General features: G+C 34.2%; 2 protein-coding genes across 3 annotated transcripts; one reads left to right on the top strand and one right to left on the bottom strand.

Annotated features, from left to right (window-relative positions):
- Window positions 1-266: 266 nt before the first annotated feature.
- LOC141344283 (dehydrogenase/reductase SDR family member 1-like) lies at window positions 267-4,912 on the bottom strand. 2 transcript variants are annotated; one of them, XM_073849122.1, is made up of 9 exons: window positions 4,774-4,912; window positions 2,996-3,139; window positions 2,759-2,902; window positions 1,954-2,033; window positions 1,684-1,816; window positions 1,390-1,533; window positions 1,207-1,276; window positions 792-872; window positions 267-688 (listed from the first exon to the last, which is right to left on the bottom strand). In XM_073849122.1, the coding sequence occupies exons 1-9, from the start codon at window positions 4,780-4,782 to the stop codon at window positions 552-554; spliced, it is 942 nt and encodes a 313-aa protein (XP_073705223.1). In that variant the 5' UTR covers window positions 4,783-4,912; the 3' UTR covers window positions 267-551. The 2 variants fall into 2 exon arrangements, with proteins under 2 accessions (XP_073705223.1, XP_073705224.1); XM_073849123.1 differs by lacking the exon at window positions 4,774-4,912 and adding an exon at window positions 3,706-3,842.
- A 4,327-nt stretch (window positions 4,913-9,239) lies between these two features.
- LOC141344388 (uncharacterized) lies at window positions 9,240-22,410 on the top strand. The gene is made up of 42 exons (XM_073849274.1): window positions 9,240-9,468; window positions 10,305-10,370; window positions 10,508-10,591; window positions 10,682-10,771; window positions 10,887-10,946; window positions 11,096-11,161; window positions 11,250-11,336; window positions 11,429-11,518; window positions 11,645-11,731; window positions 11,832-11,909; window positions 11,994-12,083; window positions 12,195-12,257; window positions 12,487-12,549; window positions 12,702-12,761; window positions 12,854-12,928; window positions 13,072-13,158; window positions 13,246-13,323; window positions 14,802-14,864; window positions 15,061-15,150; window positions 15,297-15,386; window positions 15,469-15,558; window positions 15,649-15,738; window positions 15,881-15,970; window positions 16,084-16,146; window positions 16,242-16,301; window positions 16,393-16,452; window positions 16,633-16,701; window positions 16,872-16,958; window positions 17,045-17,125; window positions 17,233-17,301; window positions 18,482-18,571; window positions 18,656-18,733; window positions 19,397-19,486; window positions 19,595-19,684; window positions 20,210-20,299; window positions 20,525-20,671; window positions 20,753-20,842; window positions 21,000-21,077; window positions 21,197-21,343; window positions 21,429-21,500; window positions 21,589-21,624; window positions 21,725-22,410. The coding sequence occupies exons 1-42, from the start codon at window positions 9,417-9,419 to the stop codon at window positions 22,276-22,278; spliced, it is 3,840 nt and encodes a 1,279-aa protein (XP_073705375.1). The 5' UTR covers window positions 9,240-9,416; the 3' UTR covers window positions 22,279-22,410.
- Window positions 22,411-23,126: the final 716 nt, after the last annotated feature.

The following is a 23,126-nucleotide window of genomic DNA, read 5'->3' as shown; positions in this document are numbered from 1 at the left end:
ATTTGTTCTCTCTTGTGTCAGTGAATGTAGTTAAAGCAGCACTGCTTTGGTTGTTCTGTCTGTCAAGAGAAGAAATTATTGTATAAAATGTTATTTTGATTGTGATTTAGGTCCTATGGATGCAGCCTCAGCTAGAAGTGATGAAAAAGACGCACCGACAGACATGCTTTTTTTTAGGTATGACTACTTATAGTATCATAATATAATTTTAGATATGATTTTAGTATATATTTGAATGAATACACACTCAAACTATTGTTCAAAGGTTTGGGGTTGGTACGATTTTTATTTAAAGAAGTAACCTGGATTTAAAAAAAATGTAAAAACAGTAACAGATATTATTACAATTTAAAATAACTGTTTTCTATCAGTTATGACAACAATGATCTGCTAATGAAATGTCCAGTAAGTGTAGACTCTGCTACTGGCGTTTTAATTCACACTTTACTTCTTTGTAAAAACAGACATTACAATAACTTTAGAACTTTAGTTACTTTTTCCAAAAATGACAGGATTATCAAAAACAGCCACAGTGTCTGCAGTGAGACATGTTAGAATTTGCCACTGCCAAGACCCAGCATGAATCGAGGCACTCTGATGAATGAAGGAGTGAATACGGACAGCCAGGACAAATAAGGTATCTGGGAAATGATAAACTTCAGAGAGGTGTAGTCCACTAAACTGCGACCTGAAATGACAAGGAGCACATAAAAACCCTGTGTATTATAACATCTACATCTTTGATTATAACTGAAGCACCATCACATCTGCATAAACATTTGCCACTGTACCATCAACATCCTTGAGTCCATAGCGCCGAGCGAGGTCACAGGTCATCAACACTTGCCCAGTCATTGACGTCAGACTTTTATCTGTTTGTCACCAAGAAGCAGAAAGTAACATGTCAGCCTTCAAAAAATTCTGAATAATTCATAACCATGTTAACTTTAAATGGATAGTCTCCCTTGAAATGAATGATTTATCATTATTTACTCACATATTGCTGGTAGCCATTGACTTCCATAGTATTTTTTTCCCCGTATTACGGAAGTCAATGGTTACCAGCAACTGTTTGACTATGAACGTTCTTCAATATATCTTCTTTTGTGTTCACCAGAATGAAAAACACACAGATTTGGAACAACTTCAGGGCGAGTAAATGACAGAATTTTCATTTTTCTCATTCAGTCTTTTAAAAAAACCAACCTTTGGCCAGCTCAACTATGCATCGTCCACTGAACTCTGTCGTCTCTCCCTTACTGAACATTTCCTTGAACTAAGAAAGACAAATATTTAATATATGTTTGTTATATCAATCACACCAGTTCTCCATGAATTTAAAAAGCAATGATAATTAAGAGCAGGGACAAAAAAAAAAAAAAGGCTTACTTTTGGTCCAAAATCTGGAAGACCCTCACCACCAGACATATACTGATTAATTAACTCAGTCTGAACTGCTCCTGGCCAGAGGCTTACAGAAACCACACCTCTCTTCTTTAGCTCTATTGCCATGTCCGCTGCCATTCTGTCACACTAAAGAAAGTAGAAGCATAGATCCAACAATGGAGAATAATGAAAGAATAGTCTATAAACAAATTAAAAATGGAGGTGGCATTTTTCAAATATGATTTACTGAAAATGACTTTATATACAGAATCGTTAATGCTGTGCGCATGGACTCACTGCAGCTTTGCCGACCCCATAGGATACATTAAAGACATAGCGAAGACCGCCCATGGATGATATGAACACAATCAAACCCTTGCCCTGAGCCACCATCATCCGTGCAGCATACACTGAGCAGAAATAGTGACCTCTGTGAAAACAGTGACCATGATTTTTCATATGGCTCTGGAAGGCCAAAGGAAATTAAAAATAACTGATATGCATTTTTACATCTCTGCATAATATTTAAAAATGCTATTTGATGTCACTTCCACATATTAACTGTACCTGAGTCCAGTGTTGTTGATGGTATCCCAAATATCTGGATCCACCTCCCAGAACTTCTTTTTCATGTTTTCCATAATAGCCTAACACAGAGACATAAACACAACTATAGTAAAACAGTTATTTTATGGAACATTCAAAAGTTATTCTGAAAATCTGTATATCCAGGTCTCCTCAGCCATGCAATATATTTGATGACAATGGTCATTTCACAGAATAAAACTGACAAAATCACTTTATTTAGTCACAATAAAATTGATTAGTCACTACATTTACCCAGCAGAGCTTAGGTTTATAATTATTGGACGCTTGGGCACCAAATAATCTTGGCCACAATAACATATTGTGTACTTTGCCGTTCATCAATCCAGATAATCTTTGCTCTAAATCCAGTAATAAAAAGTAAGCAAAAAACTATGTTTACAGATGTTAATTGCTCTATTCAGTGACAAGCATCATCATAGTGAATGGACTGGCAGAGGCCATACATAATAATACATATTGTTGTTACACCAAATAATCAGTTTTTGAGCTTAGAAGCAGCTATTTATTATTAGCTTTTCATAGCCAAACCTCAAACAAAAATGTATAGTTTTAAAGCAGAGAAAGCCTTTGAATACACCTTCATCACTAGCTGATACTCAAAACATTGGTGACTTGCGTGATCAGAATATTTGTATTTTTTTTTTTTTATTATTGCAACCCCAAATTGTGAATGTAAACTAAAATATTTTATATGAATCTACCATTTTGAGTCATGCTTGATTTTAAAATGGCAATAACTGTGCCATAGTTAGCTGTGACTAACCTGTACACCAGCATAGGCATTGTTCACCAGTAAGTCAAGTCTGCCATTTTGCTCACGCTGGACACGTTCAAACAGCTCCTTGATTTCATCATCTTTAGAAGAGTCACAGACCACTGGGAGACACCGGCCTCCTCTCTCTGTCACCTGTCATCATGAAAATAAAGGAAGCATTAAACCAGTATCACCTTCTCCAAGTTGATGGTTATTATTGGTGTAATCATGAGCCAGTTTCCACACCTCAGCTGCTGTCTGCTTCAGAGTTTTCTCCTGTCGACCAGTGATGTACACAGTAGCACCAGCCTCAGATAACTGAAGGGCAATACCTCTTCCAATTCCTCTGGAAGCACCAGTCACCAAACAGATCCATCCTGATAGTGCCATCTGACAAACACACACAAACACAATGTATGCCTGGCCCCAGTGCAAGTTGTAGCTGTGGGCCCCTAGAATCATTACCACTTTTCTCAATGCTAGCGACAGCCCTGGTTTGGATAGTTTTCATTATTAAAAGAACTGTTTTTTTCCCTACATAATAAATTACTTAAGGCTGAGAGCAAACAAACAAACAAATAACAAACGCTGTCATGTTGTCTTGTGTTCGGAGGCGGATGCCTGATGATGTGGGACAGTTTTGGGAGGTAACGTAATTATGCAAACAAATAGGTGGGTAGAAACGAATCTAATGACGTTTTATTGGCCCGAAATTAAAGTTATGCAACGGTGATGCATCACAATTATTTACTAAAGTGTCATGCAGATGGAATCGTATACTTGATTACCTTGTCTTACTCGTTTGAAATCTTCGACCTCGACACTTTAGTATATGTTGAATGTGATAGATAGAAGACATTCTATAGACTGAAATATATTTAATAAAAAACCTACTTGCAACCTTCATTTATGCTACATGTTGTAGGCTATTTATGTAAATGCAACACATTGGCTACCTGATAAACGCTGCTGTTAAACCTCCGTTGAAATGTAAATGTCTGTTAGGAAATCTTGCCTAGACTTGAAATCAGGAAACAAAAGGCAAAGTTTGGTAACATGAACTGCTATGTCGCGCAGATAAGACAGTCTTGTTTATGCCGATCCTCCCATTCCCGTAATACGTCTAATATAAAGTTAAAGGGTTTTGTAAATGTGCTTTTATAAGCTTATTTAAACCTGAAATCACCCACCCAAACCCGTTTACACTTGTTCAACTTTAGTTTATAAGCACACAGAGTGGTTTCCAGCAAGGTAAGGTTAACTTTTCCTCTGTTTTGCCAACTATAGCTGTTTAATGGGTTTAAGGGTCTGCACTGGTTTTATCAAACAAAAACCATAGACAATTTGATTACAAATTTCCCTATATGTGACCCTGGACCACAAAACCAGTCAAGTGGCACTGGTATATTAGTAGCAATAGCCAAAAATATATTGTATGGGTCAAAATTATCGATTTTTCTTGAATGCCAAAAACATTAGGATATTAAGTAAATATCATGTTCCATGAACAGTGTTGTGCAAGTTACTTCCAAAACGTAATACATTATATATTACTAGTTACTGTCTTTTAATAGTAATTAGTTACATTACAATATTACTGTCTCTAAATTGTAATGCGTTACACTACTTTTAAGTTACTGTTGAGTTACTTTCATCAAATTATCCACAGATTATAAAATGCCAAAAAAAAGTTTAGAGCTGCTCATTATACATGAAGTTTAGGATAGCTAGCATAAAATTATAAAAACATATTTAGGTAGGCCTACCGGTATGTCTATTAATGTTACGTTGTAGTTTAGGTTAAACATGGATAAGCACAAAACTCATTAATACAGAAATAACACCGATAAATAAAGCAAAGTGTTATAATGTACAATCATTAAACACAATGAATAGCCTATAGGCTATTTTAAATGGTTTTCAGAACAAAACAAGAATGAAGAATACAATTTGCTAAACAAGCCAAAACGAATGAGGGTAAAAGCGAAACTAAAAACAAACGGTGTTGTTCTCGTGCAGCCTACCTCTCTCATTCTGCATCAATCCAATTAAATGTGTCCATATTCGTGATGTATTTGAATGCTAAACTATTATGTAAACCAGGATTTGTACTTAACGCGCTTATAAAACATCCTCCTCACATGAGCAAATATGTGTTTGGCTCGAGCGCAGGCTGACGGCACGGATACTATGCAGTACGCACTATTTCATTTTACCAGTGACTGTATTTTATTCTTATAATTAACAGACTGCAACTTTTGCAACGCTGTGTGTGCGTGAGGCGCCGGGGCAATCGAATAGCGGAATAACTCCGTCATTTTTGGTCATGCAGATCATTTAAAACTGCAGTGTGTTTACTTTTATTTCTGTCATCTCGGTTTCCTTTCCGTGAACTTTCGTAGAGCGCCACTCCACACAAAAGTGAACCAAACTCAGCAGCATATGTCACTCAGTCTTTTCGTTTTGAAAATCAGATATATTTCGCGTATTCATCCATTTTATATGCGGACTATGATTTAATAAAAACAGATTTAGTCATTTTTAGCTTAATTTTTGTTGCTTATGCACTCGTCCGTCATTTTTTCTCTTCTCCGACTCCGCAGCTCTCATCTTTAGTGTTACGTGGCACCAGTCTAGATGTTTCTAGGAGTTACTCGTGCTGTTTCTCCATAACGGGAGTGCGTCCATCTCATAAATGTAGAATTCGTCTCTGCAGTCATCTCAACCATCGAATTCCAGCAACAGGAAGACAAAATATTTTACTTGTGGACTTTTTTTAATTCACAAATTAATTTTGAGTTAAAATATGTTGATGTAACTTGCGTTACTGAGATTGTAACGAGTAATATTATTACCCAAATTGTATTAGTAATGCGTTATATTACTGCGTTACAGCAAAAAGTAATAAACTACTGTAACGTATTACTTTTGTAATGCGTTACTCCCAACACTGTCCATGAAGATGTTTTGTACATTTCCTACCGTAAATATATAAAAACTTTTTGATTAGTAATATGCATTGCTAAGAACTTAATTTGAACAACTTTAAATGCAATTTTCTAATTTTTTTAATTTTTAAATTTCATAACAAATATTGACATATCCCAACAAACTATACATTAATGGGAAGCTTATTTATTCAGCTTTCAGCTGATGTATACATCTCAATTTTTTTTTTTTTAAATGACCTGTTTTTGTAGTCCAGGATCCCACATGTAGGCATTTCTCATTGGTCTTTTTCTTTTCAGGTACTTTTTCCAGATTTATTGAGAGACAAAGAGAGAGGAGATGCATCTGAAATCAGCCATTGCCAGAGTATGTACTACTTTTGATGAAGAACTTGCTTTGTGACCATTAAAATTGTCATCTGGGTACTTTTTGCCTACTGTTTTTCAAATACTATGTTCAGACATACTACTGCTTATCGCATGCTGTGTAGTAGAGAAGTAGGCATATTCAGGTGCATTTTCAGAGTATACCAGGATGTGAATACAACAAAAACCCAGGTCTCCTCAACAGCGCAATGTATCTGAAGACAATGGTCATTTCACTGCATTAAAATGACAAAATGGCCCTTCAGCAACATCACTCTCCATATAGTGGTAATCACTTTATTTAGTCACACTAAAATGGATTAGTTGCTATACATTTACTTAGCAGAGCTTGGGTTTATGATTATTGGACGCTTAGGCACCAAATAATCAAAAATGACATATTGTGTACTTTTCCATTCATCAATCCAGATAATCTTTGCTCTGAATCCAGTAATAAAAAGTAAGCAGTAAACTATGTTTACAAATGTTAATTGCTCTATTCAGTGACAAGCATCATCATAGCGAATGGACTGGCAGAGGCCTCATTGTCATATATGTGACCCTGGACCACAAAACCAGTCATAAGGTAAAATTTTACAAAACTGAGATATATACATCATATGAAAGCTCAATAAATAAGCTTTCTATTGATATATGGTTTGTTAGGATAGGACAATATTTGGCCGAGATACATCTATTGGAAAATCTGGAATCTAAGGGTGCAAAAAAATCAAAATACTGAGAAAATCACCTTTAAAGTTGTCCAAATTAAGTTCTTAACAATGCATATTACTAATCAAAAATTACATTTTGATAGGTTTACAGTAGGAATTTTACAAAAAATCTTCATGGAACATGATCTTTACTTAATATCCTAATGATTTTTGACATAAAAGAAAAATCAATAATTTTGACCCATGCAATGTATTTTTGGCTATTGCTACAAATATACCCCAGCGACTTAAGACTGGTTTTGTGGTCCAGGGTCACATATATTGTTGTTACACCAAACAATCAGATTTTGAGCTTGGAAGCAGCTATTTATTAATAGCTTTTCATAGCCAAACCTTAAACATAAAATGTATAGTTTTAAAGCAAAGAAAGCCTTTGAATACATCTTCATTACTAGCTGATACTCAAAACATTGGTGACTTGCATGATCAGAATATTTGTATTATTATTTGTTTTATTGAAACCCCAAATTGCGAATGGAATTTTTTAATATAAACTAAAATATTTTATATAAATCTAACAATTTGAGTCATGTTTGATTTTAAAATGGCATAAATTTCACAGTAGTTCTACAGGTTCTATAGGCAGGTTTTGCATTTTCTTCCATTTTTGGACATTTTTGGTCAACTGTTGATGAATTTGCATTACACATAAAAGTGACCATGTCATTGGCATTTACAAAACCACCCTGTTATCAACAAACTCAGGGCTGGGTGTGCCTTTTTCGCAATGTGAATTATTTTTTGCAATGAAGATTACTGTCAGTATTACCACAATGAGATACAATTTGTTCAAATACAAATAGCTAGTATACTGAAAATTAACACGTTTTTGATGCCTGAACTTTGTGGTTTATGCATATTCTGGAGGTCTTCTTATTTTAATTTAATAGTTTTTAAGAAGCAACAGTAGCAAGAAATAAAACAGCTTTACTGTTACACAATGCCTGCTAGACAGTGCAGCATTATAGCAACTAAATGACTTTGTCTTGGTTACATATGTAAAACAGCAGAATAAAAATGCATGTACGTGATCAACACATGTAAGATGTAGTGTCAGAGCAGATTACAAATTACAAACGACAAAAAAACATTTGTGTCAGTTGGTCTAAAACACTCTGACACTGGGTAGTTCTTCTTGTCAAGTCCTGTTTTAGATCATATAAGGATTAGAACTACATTAGCTTAGTAAGTACATCAGTGTGTTCTTCCGGCATGAGATGTAAAAGTAAGAGTTGGGCAATAACAGGCTGGTGTGCTTTTCATATATAAAGCACACAAGTTCATGAGCTCCAGTGTTACTGTAAGATTACTTTCACACACAGTAATGGGGTGGATAGAGAATCTCCTGATTTGCTCTTTCCTTGTGTCAATTTGCCTGCTGACACAGACTGAATGTGGTAAGAGCAGCATTGCTTTGATTGTTCTGTCTGTCTCCTTTCTGACAAGAGAAGGATTGATTGTATGACACATTTTGATTGTGATTTAGGTCCTGTGGATGCAGCCTCAGCTAGGAGTGATGAAAAACACGCTCCGATTTTGGTAGGTTTCCGACATGCTTTTGTCAGATACGACTTGTTGATTTAAAAACGTTACTGTTTAAAAAGACTTTTTAAATGTATTTGAAAAGTCTTTTAGTCTCACCAAGGCGCCATTTATTTGATTAAAAATACAGTACAAGTAATATTGTAAAATATTATTACAATTTAAAATAATATATAAAATAATAATTTGAATGCATTATAAAATGTAATTTATTCCTATGATGACAGCACTGAATTTACAGCAGCCATTACTCCAGTTTTCAGTGTCACACGATCCTTTAGAAAAAAACATTTCTTATTATTATCAGTATTTTTTGTGTGGAAACGGTGATACATTTTTTCTCTTTGACTAAATATAATGAACAGTATTCATTTGAAATAAAAATGTGATGTTATAAATATCTTTACTGTCACTTTTGATAAATTTATCAATGCATCCTTGCTAAACAAAAATATCAATATCAATACTTTTGAATGGCAATGTATCTGAGAAGTATAACTTTTGTAGTAAAAAAAAAACTGCAGCTTTGATACATGATGCTAAATATATTATTATCAAAAATATTTCTATATTTGTACTGTAATGTTTTTCACAGTGCAAAACCTCAGCGTGAACTGTTTCTAAAGTGAACGTTTTCGCACATTTTAGGCTTTCTGGGATTCCACAAGAGAAAGAAGAGCCATAGAGGTGTGTGGTTTTTGTGGTTTTAACATTGCATTTTCATTTCACATGCATGCATGCACTTTTCAATCTACGTAATGTTGTTTTGAAATACTTTTTATTATCTTTTTTGTAATCTACTAAGGACTGTTCAGGTATGTGAACTATATTTTTCTTCATTATATTTTATTTAGAACCATTTCATTCAGATATTAAACCAATTGAGATTAGATTGTGACATGAAAATGTTCAGCTTCAACCAGTTCAACCATAGCTTGGGGTTTACATCTTTATAAAACATTGTACAACGTGACTAGAAAAATGTTAGTGTTATGAATGTATTTATTTAATAAAAATGCCAGACACTAAAATCAGATTATCTTTACTTCTTCAGACGTCCGGAAAAACCTTAATGACATGAAGATTAAATGTAGGGATTCTTATAAAGTAGCGAAGGACAATATTGATGGTGAGTCCACCCATCTTCATTCTACACAAATCTGAAAGTATGTACAGTTGAAGTCAAAAGTTTACATTGCAGAATCTGCTAAATGTTTTTAAAACAATTTTATTATTTTACCTAAATAAGAGGGATCATATAAAATGCGTGTAATTTTTTATTTAGTACTGACATGAAGATATTTCACATAAAAGACGTTTACATATTTTAAACAGAAAGCTGATGTATAATTTTTACTTATTTTGCCGAAATATCTTTTTTTTTCTTTTAATACTGCCCTTCAGACGCTACTGAAGATACTTACATGTTTCTCAGAAGACAAAATACGTAAAATTTACCCTGATCTTCAAATTTCAAAAGTTTTCACCCCTTCTGTAATAGTTGCATATGAGTCCCTCAGTTGTCCTCAGTGTAAATAGATCGATCTCAAAATCATACAGTCATTGTTAGAAAGGGTTCAAATACAAAAAAATGCTGAAAAACCAAAGAATTTCTGGGACCTGGAGGAATTTTTTGAAGAATAGCGGGCAGTTTAACTGTTCAGGACAAACAATTAAGAATAGTATTAAGTATTAAGAATCAAACGTATGTAATTTTTTGAACAGGGTCATTTTTATAAATTCAACTATTATTTTCTCTTGTGGACTGTGTTGAAACATCTTTTATGTGAAAAATCTAACTCAAGTCAGTACTAAATACCAAAAAAAAAACATGCATTTTGTATAATCCCTTTTATTTTGGTAAAATAATTAACATTTTGCAGTTTCTGCAAGGTGTATGTAAACTTTTGACTTCAACTGTATATTAACCACTATAAATGTTTATATTGGTGGGCATGTTTGCAGATCTTAAAAGGCAGCTGGATGGGCTTTTCAAACAAGTCAGCAACACCCAGAGTCCAGCCAAGGATGGTATGTGGAAAATAATGATTTTGGTGAACAGAATAATGATAGAATTCTTGGGAAAATTTAAATGTATCATTTTTTTATTAATGTTTAGCAAAATGACAATGGTTGACACTGTATACCCTTGTGTTCCACCCATTCAGTCTTAAACATTCTCCAGAAAGTCATCGACCTTCAGGAGCTAGATGCGATAAAAAACACTGAGAGAAATGCCACAAAGATTGAAAGTGTGTTGCAACAACATTACTTTTAATACTAACTTGAATACAATCAATATTCCATGTATATTCACACAACTTTTATATAAAAATTAAAAGGACTGGACAAGCATCGGAAGGAAGCAGAGAGAGACTTAGCAGAGTTGAAGACAGAATTCTCAGGAAGTGTTGAAATTTTCGAGCGGGCAGGTAGAGATACACCCCTGTGCATGAAGCAATACCACACTGACACTGCATTTTGAGTGCTTGCTCAATTCTTAACCAAAGGAAATTTAAGTAATTGTTTGTTCATTTCTTCATCTAGTTTCAAAGATAAGCACAGGGATGCTGAAAAGCGATAAGGCAACATCGGCACCTCTTAATGGTGTGTATGACCAAAACAGGTTGCTTTTGATTGATATCATCCAAAGTCCAATAGTATCATTATCAGTGACTATACAAGATAAGTAATAAAACCTAAAACTGACTGAAAGTTTATAGTGACTTTTGCACATGCTGATTTGTAATCTACAGAATTAAAGAAATACCTGGAAGACAAGCTCAAACAACAAGGGGAACAAGACGATGTTGCAATACAGGGTGAGTTTAATGAGAATAAGAGCAGTGGAGCCTTTCAAATTGGTTTAGAAATACTTTTAGCAGTGATTAAATAAAGGATTTTTTGTAGTGTTGCAGATTGTTAAATTGCAAATTGAAGCAATGGAACTAATGGCACGCATCTCTGGTAAATTTAAGACGCAAGCGCAGATGGATGGTGAGTGTTCAGTATTGATGTTTACACAATCCTTATCAGGCTAGGAAGTTGTGAAGTTGCAGTTTACAACTGTTTTATCTCATTTTGAATAGTAATCGTAAGCAAACTGGAGTTCAAAAATGGCCTCCTATCAGATCTGAAAGAGGAACGAGAAGAGAAGAGAGAGAACTTACAAAAAATTGGTATGGTTTGTTTTCCAGTTGGCTTTTTTGTTGCTCCACAATAAATTCTTAGCATGTTATGTGACAAATAAGAGGTTCTTAATTACTGTAGCATAGCTTTTTTAATTTTCTGTTTTGTGTTCACAGATATGCTCATAGCAGCACTGGAGAAAGAAATATTAGATCTGAATGCTGAATTATCAGCTCTTAAACAAACACTTGTTCTGCTTGACGGTACTGGAATCGGATTAGTAATTATTTAGGAATCATTTAGTATTTTAGATTTAGAAATGGGAATCACTACTTCATCCTGTTGATATTTTGTATCTTGTAGAACAGACAAATGCATCTGATGGGAAAAGAACAGAAATAATGGACAAAATTGGCAAATTGAATGGAAAAGATAAGTTAAGTAAGTTCTTTCAGTTTAACATACTTGAGTCACTTGAGTTTCTAGTGTCACTGTTTTTAAATAAAATATTTTTGCTACTTTTAGTTTCTAAAATTCTCAAACTCCAGTTTGAATTTATGGAGGCACTAATTACTTCAAAGGGACAAATGAAAGCAGATGAATTTAAGATAAATGGTGAGATCTGAATGGTTATTATTATTTAAAAATCTTTTTTTTAGCCAGGCTTTCATAAGCAGCCTTAATATAATTGTGATGTTCATGTCATTTTGGATTATTCCTTCTCAGATCTCCAGAAAGAGCTTGAAAAGGAACAGGAAAGGGTATTATATCTGGATGCTGCCAACAAAAGTAAGATCGATATGGAAGAACATGGAAGTAACATGGATGCTTAATCCATACTGATGAAAAAACACTTTTCTGTACAATAGCACACAATTAATCATAGTATTAATCAGTTAGTCATAGTATTCACAATATTCATTGTATACAGTGTGTTATAGCAGTTAATGTTAGCCTTGTATTTCATCCTGAATAAAACATTTATCGTTAATTCATCTATCATATCTTCTACACCCAGGTTTACACAAAAAGCTGTTCGTCCAGACAGAACAATGCAAAGACCTGATGGAACTGTACATAAGTAAGACATTTTACTCTTCTTGCCTCCCAGCAAGTGGCCATATAAAAGCTTTGTTCATGTGAAAGCAACATGAGAAATTTAAATGGAATTATTAAATGTTATATTTGAGTTGTGTTGTTTAATTACCATTATTTATGTATTGTATTTTCCAGATGCGGAAGCTGAACTAGACAAACAAATAAATAAAGTATCAGATAAAACCTCAAAGGCAGGTGAGTTAAGTAAAATTTTAGAGACAAAATATTTTTTTACATGCATTAGTTGCACTAAATTTAATATACATGGCAATATTTCCCTTTCACAGCTCTCCAGATTATTTTGCTAGGCTTTGAAATAGACCAACTAACAAAACAAATTACAGCATCCCAATCAAATGACGGTACGTCTCTTTTTTGTACTTTTTAGAAAAGCAATCGGCTTTTAAAAGGTACTTAGGATAACCATTTCTAATGCATATTGTACTGTACTGCCTTTTTTATGCATAAATATAATAATTATTTACTTTTTGTATATTTATAATAGATTTGAAGCGAATACGGAATGAAAAACTCAAAGAACTGGAGTTGAAAAAAGGGGAACTTCAAAAAACTGACGCTAACGCTGAAAAAAGTGTGACTGGTTCTTTTTGCATTCTTATCTGCTATAAATTCTTTTGACTTACACCTAAGCATGCATGTTTCTGTCTCTGCTGGTCAGTTCTTAAAGTGATAGCGCAGATGGAGGAAATCTGGAAGCTACAGACTGAAGATCCAGACAACATCAATAAAATCAGCAGTGAGTATATAACGCAGTACACATGCAGTAGTTTTGTCGATTTAACATGTTGAATCAGCATTTGTTGGGTCTTGGAATGACTGAGATGTGGCATACTGTACTCGGTCAGCTGTTGGCGATGCATCTGTTGGTGCAGTTTAAATTGACCTTAAAGGGATGGTTCGGAGTAGAATTGACTTCATTGCTATGCACTCCGAAGCCCATGTAAATACCCCATCCGAAGTTTTTTTTACCTTAGTCAAACATTTATGGAGATATTAGAGTTTTTCGAATAGCTTGTTATAGGAGTGAATGGTACATGTGATGTATCTCGTAAATTGCACCACTAAACGTGCAAGTAATCTTACCAAACTTGTACAGTAGTGTAAATAGGTTATGTACTCACAAAACGCTGCATCAGAACATTTGTAAGTCCACCATGAGTGTTTTAAAAACACGTTTTAGCCGATCCCTACTAGTCTCAAAAACTACAAATGGCGACACGTCGACGTCACTTCCCTGTACATAACCTATTTACACTACTGTACAAGTTTGGTAAGATTACTTGCACGTTTAGTGGTGCAATTTACGAGATACATCACATGTACCATTCACTCCTGTAACAAGCAATTCGAAAAACTCTAATATTTCCATAAATGTTCGACTAAGGTAAAAAAAACTTTGGATGGGGTATTTAGATGGGCTTCGGAGTGCATAGCAATGAAGTCAATTCTACTTCCGAACCATCCCTTTAAAGGGGTCCCGTTTTACAAGATGTTTTAGCTTAAAATACCCCACAGATAAGATAATTTATTATATCATTTTGAAAATGCCTATTTTGAGTGGAAGCATAAATACACTGTTTTCCAGAATAGGACTGTTCCTTTACAGAAAAAATGATCTCTTTAGTTTTGATTATTATGTCTATCGTGCTGAAATCATGCTTTTTAATCCATATTAGTTTAAACTTCTGATATACGGTTTTGTAAGAGCACACATTCGAAGCATGCACACAAAGCGGCTGTCACACAGCATGTGAGTACTAAACTAAGTTCTCTTTCATGTCTTATTGCATTAACACTGTCAAATACACACAAGTTTATGTTAAAAACACCCATGAGTTACAAAAACAGTCGCTTACGTCTGTGAAGGCAAACAGCTAGGAAAGAAATCACGTGTTTATATTAGATCTGTGTGGCAGCAGTGTAATATACAGTAAATAAATCAATAAATCCACTGCTCTCTTGTCTCCTCTGAAGCTGGGACTCTAAATAGTGTTCTGTGCTCATCTGTGCAGCCAACAACAGAAAAGTCAGCATTCTTTTCTAAAACTTTTGCCATGGAGTTAGAACTAGTACAGCGTTGTAACTTGCGAAAACAAAATGGTGGAGCCGTGGTGGAAAAATATTTTTCACATTTTCTGGGTTGGTAGATGCACCCGATTATACCTAAACAATGTCCCCTTTAAGGTTATAATATACATTCTGTTTTGGTTTCAGATCTGCAGAAGAATCTCCTGAAGTTGATTAACGAATTAGATGATCAAATGGCTTCAAAACCAAGTAAGTGGAGAGTTATGGGCCTTGTTTGGAATTAAGGCTGATGTTATTTCCAGTTATGTTCGCAATCATACCTATAGATGAATAATTACACTTTCAGCTGCCTTATGAGTAAATCAGTTTGCATATGTACTATAAACTCACAATTTGTTCAGATTTTTTTGGCAGAAAAATCAGTATTACTTTTTTTTTGTTTCAGTGCTAAAAATCATTGCTCTCCAGTCTGATGTAACCTGGATAAGGGAAATGCTGAAAACTGTGACTGCACGTGCTGAGATCAAGAAAGATGGTTGGCATTGAAACCTTTTAGTACCTTACAAGAGCTTTAACAGTTTTTTAAAATTCTTTTTACACCTATAAATGCGTAAATTGTCATAATTGGAGAGATTGTAACTCTGGTTGGATCATTGCTATATTTACACTGACTTCTGACAGAGATCCAAAAGCAACTGGATGACAAAAACCGTTTGCTGAATGAAAAAAACCAAGAGCTGGCTGCTGCGACTGGTAACATTGGTCAGCTACGTAAGTAAAAACTTTCCTTTTCAGAGCTCAAACAATAATGAAAATGGCCATTAAAGCTGTTATTAAAATGCTTGATTTACAGAGAAAGAGATTGCTGATTTGAAGAAAGACATTTTGGCGTTGCAAATCGAAAAAGACACAGCTGAAAAGAATGCAAAGCAGATTATTAAAGGTATGGCATTGATCCATGAAGTTGTTTTCAAGATGATAATTGTTTTTATTAAAACAAATTAATTAAACGGAATTGTTTTCTCTTTCACAGATCTTCAAGAAAAACTAAAACAGAGTAATGATGCATTAAATGGTGCAAATAATTCACTAAAAGAGAAGAATGCCATGCTGTCACAACAAGGTAAGTTGCTGAAGAGATTCACCCAATTCACCAAAGCAGAAAATGAAGTTTGCTTGCTATAAATGATCAGGATTTGATTCGTCTGCCAATGTCCAGTCAGATCATTGCTGTGTAATGTAACCTGATGTTCTTTTAACCTTAGTTACAAAGATCAACAATCTCTTAGACGAAGTGAGAACCTTAAAACAACAAGTGCAAGAAAAAGAATCACAATTGAATGCCAGAATAGCTGGTGAGTTTCATTTAATCAATCAGTTACAATCTCTTCCACTCGTTTAACAGTAAAGCGCGTCAACTTTGGAGCTCTCCGTTCATTCAAAAACAACTTTCTGCTGTTCTTTTTAGATCTTGAAAGGAGCGTAACAGTGAAGGAGAATGAAAATGCCAAAATTCGTGCTGAGTATAATGGTAAAACAAAATGTTACTGCAGTCTTCAGCATTATAGGGCATTGTTTAAACTTTAAAGAACAGTTCTTCATCTTCCCTATTCTGTATCTTTCCAGAGCTTAAAGTAAATTGTAAGAATGCTGCTGAATGCCCTGAACTCCAGAAAAAATATAACGGTACCTTGTTTTTCTACCTGGTGTAAAAAGACATTTTATAAACATGATATGGACAGTTGTGTAAACAGGATACTTTGTGGCTGTGTTACAGAAATGCAGACTGAATATAACAATACAATTTCTAAGCTGAACAATGATGTTCTTAAGAAGGGTGAGTAAAAGTTTACAATAAAACTGGTTTGTGATTAAATTAATGACACAGCTAAACTGTTATAATTAATGCCACGAATACATAATAAAACTGAAAAAACACCATCTTCTGTTTAACCTTAAGTCTATATCTACTACAGTCGTACACATAATTCTCTCTATCCAATGTTGTTGTTTTCAGCTTTTATCATTAAAAATCTAATTGATGAAATTCAGTACCTGGATGAGCAAATTGCACAAGGATTCCCAGGTAATTAATTATTCTGATATCACAGAAACTGCAGTACTTTTAGAAATACACGTGTTTTTAAAGTCACTTACGCTTACCAAAAACACAGTAAAAACACTTATTGTGAGATATTACCATTTAAAAACATGCTTTTGTACATTTTGAGCAATATATGGTCATTTGCTTCTTAGAACTGAAGGCAGAACTGGAACAAAAGAAAAGAGAATTGGAAGAGGCAAAGAAGAAGTTGCAAGCTCAGGGATCCATAGCAGCCAAAAGTGAGTCCAACCCCATTTTAGCGGTTTTGGGGGACTTCTTAATCTGAAGAGAGACTATTGCACACTTACACAATGCTTTATTACAGCTCTGGATGTACTTGAGTTACTAAGTAATATAGGGAAGCTGCAAGAAAATCCAACTGAAGAGAATTCAGCACAGATTCCCGGTAAGTTTAAACAAATCCATTTATGTACTCTTGTAATTATTTTTATTTCTTCTCTTAAAAATTTAATCCATTATCTTACAATTAGTGATGTTCTTCTTATCATTTAGAAAAGGAAGCTAAACTAAATGGTTTGCTGGTTGAGTTGCAAAACTCTGGAGATGCAGGGCTTGGACTTGGTGAGTTTAACCAGTAGAGCACTTTGCTAGCAACACCAGGATCATGGGTTTGATTGAAATTTTAATGTAGACCTATTATGGCTCTTTTTACAATAAATATGCAAAATAAGTCTCAGGTGTCCCCAGAATGTGTCTCTGTTTCAGCTCAAAATACCCCACAGATCATTTATTGTATCATTCTGAAAATGGCCATTTTGAGTAGAAGCAGATAGGAAGTTCGGATCATTTTACTGACTCGACCTTTGAGTCTCGTTCAGCAAAATGAACAAATATTTTTAGAGTGATTTAGTTTATTTTATCAAAATATAATTAAAATGCTATGTGTTACTTCCCTAACACATGTACCGCTTACACAAACGTTGATCACACTCCAAACAAGACAAAACTATAATGCTATAAGAAAAAGAAAATATTAATTCATTGCCAATACCTGGGTCTAATTCATTGTTTATCTGGGAAAGAGAATTAATTAGTTCATCTCTTGAGTCTTTGGGTTTGAGTTGTTCACAGGTGAACTAATTCCAGTACAGAACCTATAAAATGTTGCGCATGCGCGACTGAACGAATCACTCCCCGAGATCACTCGCTCATCCTGAGTCACATTAAAGATTCGTTCAAATGAACGAATCATTCAAGAACGACCCATCACTACTCCCTGCCCCCTTTTTCAGAATAGGGCCGTGCCTTTACAGATCGTACCTTGGATTCTCTGCTAAAAAAAAATTCTGTTTGGTTTTGATTATCATGTCTATTGTGCTAATGTGTTTTAAACCATATCAGTTGAAAACTCTGATATAGGATTTTCTGAGCACAAGCACATAAATCCAAAGCATGCACACAGAAAGCGGCTGTACCATGGCATGTGAATCCTAAACCAAGTTCTCTTTCATGTCTTATTGCACTTAAGTTGTCAAATACACACAAGTTTAAGTAAAAAATACACAGGAGTTACAAAAATGGTCAGTTATGTGTCTAAAGGTAAACACCTAAGAAATCACATCTTTATATTACATCTGTGTGGCAGCAGCGTAAAATCTGAGATGCTCGTTTTTTTCACATCAAAACAAAACATGCACCGGGGACCCAATTCCTTAAACATGGAAAAAGTCATCTTTTCAAAGTTGTTAAAAGTGTCTGCCAAATGTGTTAATGTAAATGTTTTTCTTATACATTTAAACAGCCTTGAAAATAATGTCTATAAAGGAATCAATGTTCAAACTTAAAGAAGCACAAGAAAAAATTAAAGAGAAATATGCAAAGGAAATCAATGGTAAGTCAATCTTAAATGCATCGCTATCGTTTGAGTAAAAGTGGAAACAAAGACTACTAAACAGATATTTTTGTTGTCGGTCAGGTCTCAAGGATCAAATAGACAACAAAGAAAAAGAGATTTTGCTGTTGCGGGCTAACTGTGTGGAGTCCGATAAGCTGAGTAAGTAAATGTGAAAAGGCACCAAAGAATATTTTTTGTAAGTGATTTTAACCCTCCCTTAAAGGGAAAGTACACACAAAAATTGCAATTTTGTCATCATTTTCTCCCCTCAAGTTGTTCCAACTGATTTCCATAGTATAGGGGAAAAATACCATGGAAGTCAGTGGGAACCAGAAACTGTTTAGTTATGTTCATTCTTCAAAACATCTTCTTTTGTATTCAGCAGAAGAAAGAAATTCATACAACTTGAGGGTAATGACAAAATGTCCCTTTAAAGGGATAGTTCAGCCAAAAATGAAAATTCTGTCATTAATTACTCACCCTCATGTCATTCCAAAACCTTTGTTCTTCTTTGAAACACAAATTAAGATATTTTTGCAGAAATTCGAGAGCTTTCTGACCCTCAATAGACAAGGGAACTACCACATTCAAAACCCAGAAAGACCATGCTGTCTATTGAGGGTCAGAAATCTCTTAATTTGTGTTTTAAAGAGATTTGGAACAACATGAGGGGGAGTAATTAATGACAAGATTTTCATTTTTGGGTGAACCATCCCTTTAATAACTTCACCAAAGGAATGGGCAACTGTGCATATTTCCTACCAAATGCTGTGTACTGTGCATTTTAACACAATGTGTTGTTACTCTTTTTTTCATGAATAGAGGACAGGATACAAAAACTAGAAAAGGAGCTTGAGGATAGCAAACAAAAAATGAAAAACCTGCAAAAAGAATCAGATGATAAGATTGCATGTAAGTTTCAGAGGAAATGGATACCTTTTTATTTATTTATTTATTAAACAAGATGCTAAGAGGCACGTTAAACGTGTTATTAAATTTTATCATGCCTTTTTTTCACAGCGCTAGAGAAACAAATTAAAACAAAGGACCAGCAGCTTGCTAAAAGTGAAGATCAACTACAAAAGACAAATGCTGAAAATGCCGCTTTGAGTAAGAAAATCAAATTATGAATAAAGACCACAACATTGCAAAATTAATCAACCCCACATTTGTGTCAGATTCCATATGTGACCCTGGACCCCAAAACCAGTCATAAGGTTCATTTAAATTTGAAATTAAGATTAAAGCTAAATTAATAATCTTTTCGTTGATGTATGCTTTGCTAGGATATGACAATATTTCGCCGTGATTTGAAAATCAAGAATCTCAAGTTGCAAAAAAATCAAAGCTCTGAGAAAATCACCTTTAAAGTTGTCCTGTTTAAATTCTTAGCAATGAATATTACTAAACTAAAATCAAGTTATGATATATTTAGGGTAGGAAATGTACAAAATATCTTCATTAAACATGATCTTTACTCTTGACATTAAAGAAAAATCTATAATTTTGACCCATACAATGTTTTTGTGACTATTGCTACAAATATACACATGCTACTTAAGGTTTTGTGATCCATATTGTATTGTCACATAACTTGTCATTCCAAAAATTTCAGTTTTGTGTCTTTCTTTTCAGTCAAACAGCTGAACAATCTGAATGATGACATAAAGAAACTCACAGAGGAGAAGAAAAATGCACTGCAGAAAGCAAACAAAGAAATTGCTGGTATGAACACACTGTCAAAACACCGAAGATATGTTTGATTAAATATCAAGTTTACTTTTCCAATACTATTAGACTTGCTGGAGTGATTAGACATGTTGGTTTTGAAGATCAGCATGTGAGAACTAACAGTAGTGCCATGATGACGTTCTATCTTTAAACTCAGATTTGAACTAGCAATCAGTTTGATCATTTTCTTGTTTTGACTAACTGCATTTTTGTGATCAGATTTAAAAGACAAATCGCAAAAACAGGAAAACGCACTCGCTGAAAAGGACGAGTTCCTAAAAGAGAAGGATGAAACCATTGCTATATTGAATAGGCAACAGGACGCTGTGAAAGATGAGCTTGAAAAAGTAAAGAACAAAAACAGAGGTGAGCTTAAATTCAGATTTATCTACAAAATACACAATTGATGCATGTTACTTAATATGAACTTTTTTGCATTTGATCCAGATCTAGAGAAAGAGCTCAAAACAAAGGACCAGCAACTTGCTAAAACTGAAGCTGAATTAAAAGAGATGAATAATAAAAATCAAGCTTTGGGTGAGAATAAAATCATTGCATAATGACTAACAGAATTGTTCATTAAAAATCAGATAGAACTTTTGTAAAAACAAATTAGCCCAAGCGTGGTTTGTTGACATATTATATAATCACATATGCGTATAGTCATTTAATTATACCTTGCTCTTTGTTTTAGTTGACAAGCAGAAGAAACTGGAAAATGACGTACAAAAAGTTACAGAGGAGAAAAATAAATTACAGAAAGACATTTCTGGTATGACAAAACAAAAAAAAATCTACACTTCATCAAGTCAGAAGATTTAAATATGTTCTGCAGCTTTATATTTTATAAAATTTGTAGCCTAACAAGTATCTTTCCATGCCTGTCATCAGATTTAGAAAGGACACTGGAAGCCAAACAACAAGAACTTGCTAAGAAGGACCAGAAACTCCAGGAGAAGGAGAAAGAGGTTGATAAACTCCAAAAGGAAAATGCTGATACAAAGAATGAGCTTAAAGAGGAGAAAGATAAATTAAAAGGTGAGTGGGGTGCAATATTAGTGAAGAGTGTAATTAATTTTGCACGTGTCAGTAGAAGGTTTTAATATCTTCACAATGTTTCTAGATGTGGTCAATGAGAAAGAGAAACTTCAACAAAAACTGAATGAGACCCAACAGAAAGTGGATGAACTTGAGAGTGAGATATTTCATTTTTCTTAGCAAAATGTATCACTAGTTTTATTTTCACAATTACCAACGTATTTCTTTTGCAACTCTTTATCTAGAAGTTATAAATGAAAAAAAGCAACCCCCAAAGATCGGTAAGTCGGGTTATACAGAATTAAACAAAACAAAACAATTAGCTACAGTCTGTAAAAATGCAATCAAACTAAAAAATATCTGTCTGTGTGCCCACGTCAGAATGGCCGACGTTCGCGGCAAAAACTGCCCACCGCAGACTCGTCTTGTCACAGGATGAGAAAGAGGCGCGTACCTCTTTACTCCCTCAGTCTGTACCTGACATTCCTGAGCGCTACGACACAGCTATTGCCGCTCTGGGAAAAGTTGGATATGAGTCCGGAAAGCATTACTGGGAAATAAGGGTAACTGGAAGGAATTGTTATGTTGTGGGTGCAGCCAGGGCCTCCGCTCAGAGAAAAGGTATTTTAAAATATGGCCCTACAGCTGGCTATTGGGTTATTCTGATGAATAGAGGTTCAAAACTTTTTGCCATTGATGACAAGCAGGTTCAACTAAACACTGATGCGCCTTCTGTAATCGGGGTCCAGTTGGACTTTATAAACAATAAGGTTGCTTTTTATAATGTGGAAAAGAGGCGTGAAATCTTTAGCTTCACTGGCAATGAGCTACAGGGAATAATCTATCCGTATGTTGAAACCTGCAGTGATGCTAATTTAAATGATCCTCCCTTGATCTTAAAGCAACCTCAGAATACCGATTGGCTCAAGCAGTGATCTCCATGTATTAGGAGTCTGTTTTTGTATCCAACAAAAATGCTTTCTGCTTTGATATTTTGGCTTGTTACTACTCTCAACTGCATGCTTGAATGGAACGAATGAACCGTTCATTTGAATAAATCACCTATATTTGAAAAACATCAAAAAATACCTTATATTTTGGTGTCTTTTTAACATTTTAAAATGATTATTCATGCAGAAACTGAAAGTCTGTCCTCATTTACCCACTTTTATACTGACGTACTTTCTTACTTGGAACATACATTACCAGTCAAAAGTTTTAGAACAGTAAGATTTGTAATGTTTTTTAAAGAAGTCTCTTCTGCTCACCAAGCCTGCATTTATTTGATCCAAAATACAGCAAATTAGTAATATTGGGAAATATTTTTACTATTTTAATTTCCATTTGAATATGTTTTAAAATGTAATTTATTCCTGTGATCAGAGCTTAATTTTTAGCATCAATACTTTATTCTTCAGTGTCACATGATCCTTCAAAAATCATTTAATATGCTGATTTTATCGGAAATACAAACACTTTTGTAACACAGCATACCATTTAAAAGCTTAGAGTTTTTTGGGGAAAGAAATGATAGAAATTAATACTTTTATTTAGCAAGGGTGCTTTAAATTAATCAAAATTGATAAAGACATTTATAATGTTAATGTATTTCTATTTCAGATAAATGCTGTTATTCTGAACAAAAAAAAAAAAACCTGAAATAAATTCTGCTCAGCTGTTTTCAATGTTATAATGTTTTTGAGCAGCAAATCAGAATATTAGAATGATTTCTGAATGATCATGTGACTGGAGTAATGCTGCTAAAAATTCAGCTTAATAAATA

Source organism: Garra rufa, chromosome 10 (genome assembly GCF_049309525.1).
Source record: "Garra rufa chromosome 10, GarRuf1.0, whole genome shotgun sequence".
Lineage (NCBI taxonomy): Eukaryota > Metazoa > Chordata > Actinopteri > Cypriniformes > Cyprinidae > Garra > Garra rufa.
The sequence above is the reverse complement of the archived record's forward strand: the minus strand, read 5'-3'. Positions and strand labels throughout refer to the sequence as shown.